Source organism: Octopus bimaculoides, chromosome 24, assembly GCF_046866305.1.
Source record: "Octopus bimaculoides isolate indiv1 chromosome 24, ASM4686630v1, whole genome shotgun sequence".
Lineage (NCBI taxonomy): Eukaryota > Metazoa > Mollusca > Cephalopoda > Octopoda > Octopodidae > Octopus > Octopus bimaculoides.
This window is the reverse complement of record NC_142951.1, coordinates 28890894-28903989: the sequence shown is the minus strand read 5'-3', so window position 1 is coordinate 28903989 and position 13096 is coordinate 28890894. Positions and strand designations below refer to the sequence as shown.

At 40.5% G+C, this 13096-nt stretch overlaps 1 protein-coding gene across 3 annotated transcripts in view; it reads right to left on the bottom strand.

Annotated features, from left to right (window-relative positions):
* Nucleotides 1–458: 458 nt before the first annotated feature.
* Nucleotides 459–13096, bottom strand: part of LOC106879685 (sodium-dependent phosphate transport protein 2B) — a 30758-nt gene continuing 18120 nt past the window's right edge. For 2 of the 3 annotated variants that reach the window (XM_089341099.1, XM_089341098.1), the window contains 8 exons: nt 12527–12562; nt 12173–12227; nt 10322–10453; nt 9600–9743; nt 7849–8040; nt 6870–6988; nt 5464–5566; nt 459–3580 (listed from right to left, as the gene is read on the bottom strand). In XM_089341099.1, coding sequence (XP_089197225.1) covers nt 2736–3580; nt 5464–5566; nt 6870–6988; nt 7849–8040; nt 9600–9743; nt 10322–10453; nt 12173–12227; nt 12527–12562 — 1626 coding nt within the window. In that variant the 3' untranslated portion in view covers nt 459–2735. Of the gene's footprint in view, nt 3581–5463; nt 5567–6869; nt 6989–7848; nt 8041–9599; nt 9744–10321; nt 10454–12172; nt 12232–12526; nt 12563–13096 lie in introns of all 3 variants that reach the window. The other variant, XM_052976786.2, reaches the window with a different exon arrangement.

The window sequence follows — 13096 nt, the reverse complement described above, 5'->3', positions numbered from 1 at the left end:
ACCTGACTGGCCCCCATGTCGGTGGCACATAAAAAGCACCCACTACACTCTCAGAATGGTTGGCATTAGGAAGGGCATCCAGCTGTAGAAATCTTGCCAGATCAGATCGGAGCCTGGTGCAGACATCTGGCTTGCTAGTCCTCAGTTAAACCGTCCAACCCATGCTAGCATGGAAAGCAGACATTAAACAATGAGGATATATATATTCATTTCAAAAACTCAAATATTTTTATTTCTTAAACATGCATGTGGGTACTGAAAAGCTTCTGGCTTTGGGTAAAAGAAAATATAAGAGGATTAATTATGATTTTATTCAACATATTCCCCTTGCAAATTCACATACTTATTGCCGTAGTCCTCCAGTTTTTCTAAGCCCTGTACAACCAAATATTTCGAAATACCTTTAAAGCCAGAAACTTTTCAGCACCCCTTTGTAAGGTCACAAACAAACAACTTCATTTTTAAGTAAAATATCATTTTATTGATCAACAAACATTTTATAAAAGATAGGTAATGTTAGAGTATGTTATAATAAAAATGCCAGCATTTCATTTTTAAACTTTGATCACCTGAATTTTCATATCGTATGTACACATCCCAGTTCTGGAATCAAAACCTTGAGTTTCATGATATTTGATCCTATGAGGTATCTTATAATCTGTATTTGCATATGTTGATGTTTTATACATTACTCCACTATTTACAGATTTCTCTCTCTCTCTTACTCTTTAACACACTTGCTTCGGAAGCAAGTTTGTTCCTGCTCGCACCTATACATATCAAGGTTCAGGCTTGACGTTTGATAAGGAGGAAATAGAGTTTCAATGTTATATGTACAGGGTGTCCACAAGGTCTCTCTCTCTTTTACTTGTTTCAGTCATTTGACTGCGGCCATGCTGGAACACCGCCTTTTTTAGTCGAGCAAATCGACCCCAGGACTTATTCTTTGGAAGCCTAGTACTTATTCTATCGGTCTCGTGTGCCGAACCGCTAAGTTATGGGGACATAAACACACCACCATCGGTTGTCAAACGATGCTGGGGGGACAAACATATACACACATACATATATATATATATATATATATATATATATATATATATATATATATATATATACATATATACGACGGGCTTCTTTCAGTTTCCGTCTACCAAATCCTCTCACAAGGCTTTGGTCAGCCCGAGGCTATAGTAGAAGACACTTGCTCAAGGTGCCACACAGTGGGAATGAACCCGGAACCATGTGGTTGGTAAGCAAGCTACTTACCACACAGCCACTCCTGCGTCTGCGTACATGGAGTAAATAAAATCACAACATAAACAATTACATATAAGAAATAATAATTTCTTAAGGTATGTGTTAATCCCCATGTAGCCAGACTTTGTGGACACCCTGTAGTTTCTGAATTTAGTTTGCAAGTTGTTTGCCAAAATCCTTTTGTTACCATTCATGATTTCATCAATGACATACCCTCTCTCTCCCAGCTGTTCCAAATCTGTTATCAAATGTGTGTGTGTGTGTGTGTGTTCTAGTCACAACTTGATTGTAGATGCTATGTGCCTACAAGAGAAACCAAAAGTAGGAAGAGTCTGGTTCGACTCATCCTTCCATTAAATCTACATGAGCACAGATATAACTGTATGGCTAAGAAGCTTGCTTCCAAACTCAAAGTGGTTTGGAGTGAATTTTATTCCATTGCACGGCAGCTTGAGCAAGTACCTTAGGTTGAGAAATGTATTGTGATGAAAATGTGGACAGGCATTGTGTGGGAAGCCCATAGCCTGTGTTAAAGTGGTGTCCCGGCATGGCCTCAGTCAAATGATTAAAACAAGTAAAAAAAAAAAAATCAAAAGCTATAGCTGAAGAAATCTTTAAAATGTATCCAATAAGGCATGGCTGTAAGGTAAGAAGCTTGCTTCCCAACCACATGGTTCCGTGTTCAGTCTCACTGCGAGGCTCGTTGGGCTGACCAAAATTATGTGAGTGGATTCCGTGGATGGAAACAGAAAGTAGCCCATCGCATGTATACATATGTGTGTGTGTGTGTGTGCGTGTTCCCACATTGCTAGGTGTGTTTATGTCCCTGTTCGGCAGTTCGGCAAAAGAAACTGATAGAATAACTACTAGATTTGCAAAGAATAAGTTCTGGGCTCTTAATTCCTTGACTAAAAAAAAAAAAAAAACCTTTAAGGTAGTGCTCCAGCATGGTTACAGAAAATATATATATATATATATATATATATATATATATATATATATATATATTAAAAATAAAAATGCAATAAAAATTCATTCTAACCATACACAGAAAATTGCACACACACATTTACACACATACATATATACATATATATACACATGATGGCTGCCCCCTCGTTATCGAGTATGGCCATTGCACGAAGAAGCTTAACTTAACGGTACTGTGATCGAATGTGACTTTTTAGCCCAGCCAAAGATCTACAATGTCTTGCACAGAGTTGGCATCCAAAACCTTTACTGGCAATAGCTGGCTGTTGTTGTAATTGGGCTCCATGTACCTTTGCGTGTCGTTTACACATACATATATACACACACACACACACGTATCTACATCCACATATATACATTATATTATATGTACATTCATATATGAACATATATAGACATTTTTATATAGACACACATACACACACACTTATATGTGTGCATGCATACACACACACACACATTATTGTGTAGGTTTATGAAGTTTATTAAGTTCTACCTAAGTCCACACTGTCCCTTTTTGCATGTCTTATCTTCTTGCAAATACTAAAGATTTTCCTGAACACGCGGTCATAAGGGGCCAGAGATCGCATCCATTCAGGCAGAAATTTCCAGTTTTGGAGCTTTTTGGGAAGTAAGTGTGGTTTCTTGGCTTGCAGAGTCTTGATAATGGCCACGGTAATAACAAGAAGGATAACCGGCACGAGAACCACAATCAAAGCAATGACAGAAGTGAAGGAGAGGGCCAAAACTATGGCTGGAAACACAAAGAACATAAATATGAGATACATTATTGCAAACCATCGGTATTTTGCCGTTGTGTTGCCTAAGAATTTGGCCAAGTTAATAGGAAAGCGTGTAAATGGTACAGGATAGAAGAATAAAATTGCAGTCAGGTTGAAAAATAAATGACACAGAGCGACTTGAAGTGATTCTTTTAAGTGGTCGTCCTGTGCTATGGCCGCTAGTATTCCTGTTGTTGTGGTTCCAATATTTGAACCTAAAGTCAGTGGGTACATTCGCTCAATAGAGATAATACCCAGACCAACTAGAGGCGTTATAGAAGACGTGAAGATTGAACTGCTCTGAACCAACATCGTTAAGCCGGCGCCAATCAATATTGCCAGGTAACCAGTGACAAAGGAACATGTGCCAGGGAAGTCTTGATTGACAAGTTTGCGAATAACTTTGGCGATACTTCCTCGCAACAAGGAATGTAGAAGCTTTACGATAAACATGAGGCAAAGGCACAATATAAGCAAGGATATAAACAGTAGCAGCAGGCCCATAGCCCAGTCTTCCCAGGAACTCAAGTACTCAAATAAATAACCACCTAAAAATATATAAAAATAAATTATGTTGAGGAATCTTGAAAATAATTATAAATTAAGAAAAACAAATGCAAAATATCCCTTCACCATATTTTTGCATTCAAATTAAAACTTCATACAGAAATTACACAGAACAGTACAGAATGCTACACAGTCAGATACATAATTTGTGAGTCAATGAGTCAGTCAATGTAGACCTTACTGGCGCTAGACCTTATTGGCGCTAAATCTTACAGGCGCTACACCTTACTGGTGCAAGACCTTACTGGCGCTAGACCTTACTGGTGCAAGACCTTACTGGCGCTAGACCTTACTGGTGTAAGACCTTACTGGTGCAAGACCTTACTGGCGCTAGACCTTACTGGCGCTAGACCTTACTGGTGCAAGACCTTACTGGCGCTAGACCTTACTGGTGCAAGACCTTACTGGCACTAGACCTTACTGGTGTAAGACCTTACTGGCGCTAGACCTTACTGGTGTAAGACCTTACTGGTGCAAGACCTTACTGGCGCTAGACCTTACTGGTGTAAGACCTTACTGGTGCAAGACCTTACTGGCGCTAGACCTTACTGGCGCTAGACCTTACTGGTGCAAGACCTTACTGGCGCTAGACCTTACTGGTGCAAGACCTTACTGGCGCTAGACCTTACTGGTGTAAGACCTTACTGGTGTAAGACCTTACTGGTGCAAGACCTTACTGGCGCTAGACCTTACTGGCGCTAGACCTTACTGGCGCTAGACCTTACTGGTGCAAGACCTTACTGGCGCTAGACCTTACTGGTGCAAGACCTTACTGGCACTAGACCTTACTGGTGCAAGACCTTACTGGCACTAGACCTTACTGGTGCAAGACCTTACTGGCGCTAGACCTTACTGGTGTAAGACCTTACTGGCGCTAGACCTTACTGGTGCAAGACCTTACTGGCGCTAGACCTTACTGGTGCAAGACCTTACTGGCGCTAGACCTTACTGGTGCAAGACCTTACTGGCACTAGACCTTACTGGTGCAAGACCTTACTGGCACTAGACCTTACTGGCTATCATCTTAAATTGGAAGGCTTAAATCACCATGAAAAAACTGGAGGATCGCAGCTGGAATGGCTTTCATCAGTGCACTTGGGCAAGGTCTCTGTTTTATCTTCTATCTTTATACATGTTTCAGTCAGATGGACTGTGGCCATGCTGGGGCACCATCTCGACATGCTTAATCGAAATTGACCCCAGTACATACTTTTTAAGTTTGGCACTTATCACATCGGCCTCTTTTGCTGAACTGCTAAAGTTCGGAGACGTAAACAAACTAACACCAGTTGTAAAGCGATGTGGTAGGGACAAACACATGAAGCCAATTTCTCAGATTCTGTGGGACACTGGTCCATTGCTGGACTTTTGCCAGCCGAGTGGACTGGTGTAATGTGAGATGAAATGTTTTGCCCAATAAACACAATGCATCACCCATCCAGGAATTGAAACAACAACCTACGATCATGAGTGCAAAAGCCTGACCACTAAGTCATTTGCCTCCACATGCATCCACACACACACATATGTGTGTGTGTTCACACATGACGGCTTATTTAAGCTTCCACCAACCAAATCCACTCACACGGCTGGCCTGAGGCTATAGTAGAAAACATTTGCCCAACGTACCACGCATTTGCACTGAAATGAACCATACAACTGGGAAAAATAGTTCTTACTTCACACTTGCACCTACAAGGATAAATTTCTCTCTTCTTCCCTCCTGCTAATCTTGGAAGCCATGTAATGGGTCATAAAGCACTGTTTTCCTGCCTGGCTAAAGGATAAAATATTTTTTCAATTAAGTTTGAACATTGGCAAAACAACAAGATCAAAAGAACAAATCAAGTATTAGTAAACTCACATTTTATTACTGTCTTGTTCGAATCCTTGCAGATTTTCAACATGCTGGGTTCAGATTCATTCTGCATCTTGGTAGCTTCATGTGTTATTATCTTCTTGTTCAGCTAAACAACAGCAACAACAACATCAATAATCAAAGGAAAATTGATCAATAATTGTGCACGTGGCTGTGTGGTAAGTAGCTTGCTTAACAACCACATGGTTCCGGGTTCAGTCCCACTGCGTGGCACCTTGGGCAAGTGTCTTCTACTATAGCCTCGGGCCGACCAAAGCCTTGTGAGTGGATTTGGTAGACGGAAACTGAAAGAAGCCCGTCATATATATGTATATATGTTTGTCCCCCCAACATCACTTGACAACCGATGCTGGTGTGTTTACGTCCCCGTAACTTAACGGTTCGGCAAAAAGAGACCGATAGAATAAGTACTAGGCTTACAAAGAATAAGTCCTGGGGTCGATTTGCTCGACTAAAGGTGGTGCTCCAGCATGGCCACAGTCAAATGACTGAAACAAGTAAAAGAGTAAACTATTGTTTGTAATTTTAGTCAAAGGTTAGGAATTTCTGGTGAAACACTTTGCTAGTTACATCTCTCTTTTTTCTTTTACTTGTTTCAGTCATTTGACTGCGGCCATGCTGGAGCACTGCCTTTAGTCGAGCAAATTGACCCCAGGACTTATTCTTAGTAAGCCTACTACTTATTCTATTGGTCTCTTTTGCCGAACCGCTAAGGCTAAGTTACGGGGACGTAAACACACCAGCATCGGTCGTCAAGCGATGTTGGGGGCACAAACACAAACACACACACACACACATATATATATGACAGGCTTCTTTCAGTTTCCGTCTACCAAATCCACTCAAGGCTTTGGTCGGCCCAAGGCTATAGTAGAAGACACTTGCCCAAGGTGCCACACAGTGGGACTGAACCCAGAACTATGTGGTTGGTAAGCAAGTTACTTACTACACAGCCAATCCATTATTTTGGCGGTACTCTATTTTATCGACTACGTGCAAAAAAATGGCTGGGGAATGTACATCAGATTAACTAGTAGAAACGATGGGTTAATCGCAAATGGAGTACGTTGCAGTTAAACCCTTTAGCATTCAGATTATCCTGTCAAATGTGATTCTTGTTTATTCACATCGTTTTGGAACAATCCCACATCATGTCGTAGCCTTGAAATTGTGAGGATGTGTTCATTCTTAGAATGACATTGTAGGGTAGGTGTGAGAAGACAGATATGGCTAGATTCAACCTAAAACAGAATATTTGGGCCGGATATAGCCAGATTAAATGCTAAGAATTAAACTTATGACATAAGGTGGAGATGCAAGCATGCCACACCACAGAGCTGAGAAAAAGAAGAACATTGCAGATAAAAAAAAATGGCAAGCAAATAATCTACCTCAATAATAATTTTGGTAAATGGTTTGGTGATTTTTTTCAGTAATTCTGGGTTGGTGTCGTTCGCGGAGGTTAATTCCAACCCTTTGGTCATCGCCGTCGTTAAATGGTAAAGATATCCTTGAAAAAGATTTAAAAAAAAAAAAAAGAAAAATAAAGAAATTGTCTTATCTTTTACTTGTTTCAAGCATTTGATTATGACCATGCTAGAGCACCATCTCGAAGGAGTTTTAGTCGAATGAACCAATCCCAGTACTTATTTCCTTTTAATCCAGGTGCTTATTCTAATTTCTACAGCTGGATGCCCTTCCTAACGCCAACCACTCCGAGAGTGTAGTGGGTGCTTTTACGTGCCACCGGCACGCGGGCCAGTCAGGCAGTACTGGCAACGGCCACGCTCAAATGGTGCTTTTTACATGCCATCTACACAGGAGCCAGTCCAGCGGCACTGGCAACTACTTCGCTCGAATGTTGTTTTTCACGTGCCACCGGCACAAGTGCCAGTAAGGCTGGTAACGATCACGCTCGAATGGTGCTTATTACGTGCCACCGGCACGGGAGCCAATCAGCAGCCCTGGCAACGATCACGCTCGGATGGTGCTCTTAGCGCTCCACTGCCGTCATTGAATTTGAATGCAAATGTGTGCGTGTGCCTATACATATATGTGCATGCGCGTGTTTGTATGTGCATGTGCTTCCGCACGTGCACGTATGTGTGCAGATGTGCATGTGTCCAATCACCGCTCGACAGTCGGTGCTGGTTTGTTTATGTCTCCATAACTTATTGGTTCAGCAAAAAGAAACCAGATAGAGCAAATACGAAGTTTAAGCGTAAATACTCGTGAAGATCTGTTCAATTAAACCCTTCGAAGCAGTGCCCCAGCTTGACCATCGTCCAATGGCTGAGATATGTAGATTAAAGAAAAAACAAATAATAAAATATCAATAACAAAAATGATAAACGAAACGCATTTGCTGACCTGTTGCGGCCTCAATCGGAAGTAGAACTAAGACTGCCAGCCAATTAAACATATCGTGTATCGTAGCTCCAGCGAACGCCCGGCGGAAGTCGTCTTTATCTATGATCTGTCCCATTGAGACAATTGTGTTTGTGACTGATGTTCCAATATTTGCGCCCATGATGATGGGTATGGCTTGTTTGACTGTTAAAACTAGGATACAGAGAGAGAGAGAGAGGGGGGGTAATTAATATGGGCGTACATGCATGCATGCATACAATTAGAGATGGACAGAGAGAGAGAGAGACAGACAGAGACTGATCGATCAATTGACTGAACGAGAGAGACAGATTAATTGATTGAACGAGAGAGACAGACAGATTGATTGATTGAACGAGAGAGACAGATTAATTGATTGAATGAGAGAGACAGATTAATTGATTGAACGAGAGAGACAGACAGATTGATTGATTGAACGAGAGAGACAGACAGATTGATTGATTGAACGAGAGAGACAGACAGATTGATTGATTGAACGAGAGAGACAGACAGATTGATTGATTGAACGAGAGAGACACAGACAGACGGTGTTTATTATGGTAGTTTGACTTTTAGAGTCCCTCTTAGCGTGAGGCTTTCATGTATAGTAATGTCCTTATATAAATTAATAAATATATTTATAGGGAATAAATGATGGATTTTTCCCTTATTAGGTTTTTTCACACTAACTACTTGATAAATTCTTACAAAGACTTTATCCTATTATTGAATTATATATATATGTATGTATAGGGGAGAATTCACAAAAAAGCAAAAGACGAAGATAGGTGGTGTAGAAAACAAACAGATGTATTATTGTAACGCTCGGGAACTGAAAGTCTTTAACGTTTCGAGCTACGCTCTTCCACAAAGAAACAAGGAGAGAAAAAAATGTGTGTAGTGGCTAGCGATCTATCTATATATATATATAGCACAAGAAGTATGTTGTCCAAGAAATACAATTTCCCTTTAAAGAAAAAGGGGATCTATTTTAAAACGGGGGCACCAGTATTTTCTTAACGAAACACTAACGAAACACTTTGAAACTTGGGACACTGGTAGAATGTGTCATATAAAACATCTTTTACTTTTAGTCTTCTTAACAAAAAAAAGGAATTCGCAAGTTATTCCATGTTAAAGTTGTCATATTTCTGTAATTTCAACCAATCACTGACGTCTATTCAGCTGAATAGAGTTACTGCTGGGCGGTCATAAAAATGTTATTCCCTGTGACATATTTCATCCGGTTTAATCGTAATTTATACGCATATATTGTTTATATAATAAATTACGCTGTGCGTATCTATGTGTGTAACAATTTTAGAGTTCGGATTCTAGAGTCAGGGTTAGTTTTAGGGTTAGGGTTAACAGTCTAGTTAGGGTTAGGGTTAGGGGATTAATACGATATACACCGTTACAGCGCTAACTGTTTTCAACTGAATACTTGTCAGTGATTAGTAGAAATTATCGAAATAAGACAATTTTTTACATGAAATAAATTCGAATACAAAATTTTTTTTCTGTTCTATAACACAAAATTGATAAGTATACGAAGTTTGAAAGTCTTTCGGTACCAAAAACACTACATAAAACATAAATGAAAACTGGTGCCCCCGTTTTAAAATAGATCCGAAAAAGGTTTAAATGCTTTTGAATCATGTTGATGTTGGACTCTAAAACAACGGGGACAATAATGGCCACACCATGGAAAGTTACAAAAATGTTGGACTTACGTCCTTCTCCGACCATCGTTATAGTAATCGATGTTGACGTGGAACTACTCTGGACTAGAACCGTGGCCAACACTCCGATCACTAAGCCTGCAACTGGGTTTGCCAAGACCTCACTGTCTCGAAATATTTGTCCAGCTGTACGACCTGGGAAGAGAAACGAGAGAAGTTAATCAGAAGTAACATCAACCATACAAGCGCGCGCGCGCGCACACATATGTGCTCACAAATGTGTTACACATACACACGTGCATAACACGCACACGCTATACACAGACACACGCGCACTCACTACACATACATGCCACATGCATATATTACACATACGAGTACGCACGCGCGCACATTTGTTATATACTCTTATAAACATACACACATGTTATTCAACACACACACACAGCTGTATTAAACCGAACAAATTCTCTCCCTTAATAGGGGGACATACACCACACGCGCATGTGTGGTGTATGTCTCCTAACTTGTCTGTCCAACAAACAGATCAAAAAGACAAGTACCAGGTTTAATAAATGTTTAGGTCGATGCAAACGACTTCAGTGCAGTGCCCCAGTATGGTCGCAGTCGATTGACCGAAACGTGTTAAATTAACAAAAGAAAAAAAAAAAAAAAAAGGATAGTCTTCTGGTTTTGCTATTCAAATTACCTCCCCTTATATCCATTCAAGCTACACTCAGGCAAGCTTCGTCTATTGCGAATCACATACTTACCTCCCAACAAGCGGAAGGCGCTGCTGAGAAAACTCAACGAACAGATGAAAAAATATAGAAGGGCGATCAGAAGAAGTGGTTTCGTTATTCCAGTCCAAAGTACGTGGATTACCTTCTCTTTTTTTGTCATTTCTGCAAAGGCGAGAGAGAAAAATTGATATGAGTTTTGGGGCTGCTACTTCAGTGTGCAGTCTACTGCAGTATCTCTAGGCTATGCTGTGAAATCGCCTGATCTGGATTCGGATTAGGGTTAGAGTTAGAATTTAAGATAAAGTTGAGATCTATGGGTAGGTTTAGGTGTTAGGGTTAAGGATTAGGATTTAGAGCTAGAGTTAGAATTAGGTTTAGGATTTAATTTGAGATTTATGGGTAGGTTTAGGGTTAGACATCATGCTAAATTGTAAATGGCCAGGTAGATGGCACCAATTTGAGTGCATAACAAGGTTAGTGGTGAGGTAGAAATTGATACAGATTAGTTGTGGCCGATGCCGGTGTCACGTAACTGGCACCCGTTCCGGTGGCACGTAAAAAGCACCCATTACACTGTTGGAATGGTTGGCGTTAGGAAGGGCATCCAGCCATACGTCATGTAAGTATCCTGAATATTACTGTCCAGAGTCCTAGGTCTTAAGGACTCATAGAGCCGCCTTACCCGGTTACCACGACGTATAAGTAACCCTCTGAACAGGACATCAGTCCGTTGCAGGCTTATGCATCTATATCTGAGTGAAAAGGAGCGACCTGAAATGAAGAACACGCTGCATTATTCGCTCAGGTGTTTTTGAGAGAGATTCAATTGCTTTTTCTAGGAAGTCTGTAGCATGTAGATAATCCATCGCTGGTTAGTTTTAAATATGCTGTAAGTGAAAAGTAGGAGTTCGGATAAAGTTAAGCCTGAGTACGACTAAACTATATCCAGTCATGGGGCCGGGTTTGGGTGTTCCACAGTTTTGAGAAGTGTGGAAACACTTCTTAGCCACCATTCTTCCCATTTCTACTACACTGACCCGGAGTAGAAGCAATTCAGTCGGGCAGATGGAGCTCGTTAGCCTCGGGGAAGAGCAATCCATCTAGTGGATTCCAAACGTCTATTACGTTACAGCTTTGAGAAAAGTTCGGGACTAAGCACTGTGGAAAGATTGGAAGCCGAAATCCCTGAGACGGTTCAACGTAGTCTAAAACCTGCGATAACGCTGGTGACAAAATGTAACAGCTGAGCTAATCAATAACATGGAAAGAGAAGTCATGCTGCATGGGCAACAAGCTGCCCTCCCTACAACTCGAGCTGGTATATCATCAGTCAACCCTCTACCAAAAATACAGAACTGTACAGGGTGTCCACAAAGTATGGGTACGAGGGGATTAACACATACTTTAAGGAATTATTTCTTATATTTAATTGTTTATGTCATGATTTTATTTACTCCATGTACTCAGACTTTGTGGACACCCTGTAGAACTAAGAAGCTACGGGACGGCCTACATACAAATGTGGCTTGTATGGGGCAAACTGCTCTGCGTGCATCAGCGTATTCGACCACAGACAACGGTATTCCAGCAAGGGGGACAAGTAAGGACCTTTACTCAGTCATTCATAACAGACGGAAGCCTCGATAAAGACCTAGAAACAGAGGTTCGGTTCCTGTTTGGGACAACATATGTTTTAAGAATGATTCTATCATGAAAGATATAAAGAGTTTTTATTTGTCAGAAATCTGACGAGAAGTCTTTTACATGGAAACTTTCAAAGTCCGTAAGGGCAAATGATGGAACAAAATACACGAAAGAACACCATTCTCTTCATCTATTCCCCATCCTCGTTCCGCACATACCAAGAAAAAATATATTTACCTTGCCATAATTTTGCATCAGTTTTGAATTCTGGCAGCGCCCATGGATCAATTTCCTTTGAAATAATAAAAAAAATTTTTTCGTTTCAAGAACAACAGAAACAGGAAGTAAGAGTGAGAGAAAGTTGTGGTGAAAGAGTACAGCAGGGTTCGCCACCATCCCCTGTCAGAGCCTCGTGGAGCTTCAGGTGTTTTCGCTCAATAGACACTCACAACACCCGGTCTGGGAATCGAAACCGCAAGTCCGCTGCCCTAACCACTGGGCCATTGCGCCTCCACTCAAACGTAGTCCTAACACTGATAGAACAGCTACAGAAGCAAGAAAACTTTCGTGAATATTTATAATGATACTTACCTTTTTTTCATCTTCACGTTTCTCGGTTTCTTTACTCTAAATATCATAGCAGAAAAAAATGAGTAAGAAATTGTAAAGGTTTGATATTCAAACAAAGTTTTCTAAGTCTCAGAATATTTTATATTATTATTATCTGCAAAAGACGATACACAAAAAATAATAAATGTTTCGAAAATTACATCCCATCATATAATATTCACGAAAATATTCATAAAGTGAAGCACACATTAAATAATGCATTCTTAGATACACTGCTGGAACAAAAGGCAAAAATAATTACTACGGAACATAACTGCTTCAATGTCACTGGTTTGGGAGGACCTACGATGGTCCAAGGGACGGCCCCTTTCTCTCTTTTTGAGACCAATCAAAAATAAAATCACAACCAAATCTCTCTCAAATCATTAAAAAAAATTTTTTTTTAAGACAGACGCATTATTGTTCAATTTAATCTTGGCTGAGAACATCCACATCGGAGAAGAAACTACCTTGCGAGTAATGGTGGAGGGCAGGAAACCCAGATGCTACGAATGTGGCGAAAAAGGCCACATTCGGGTAAACTACCCTACC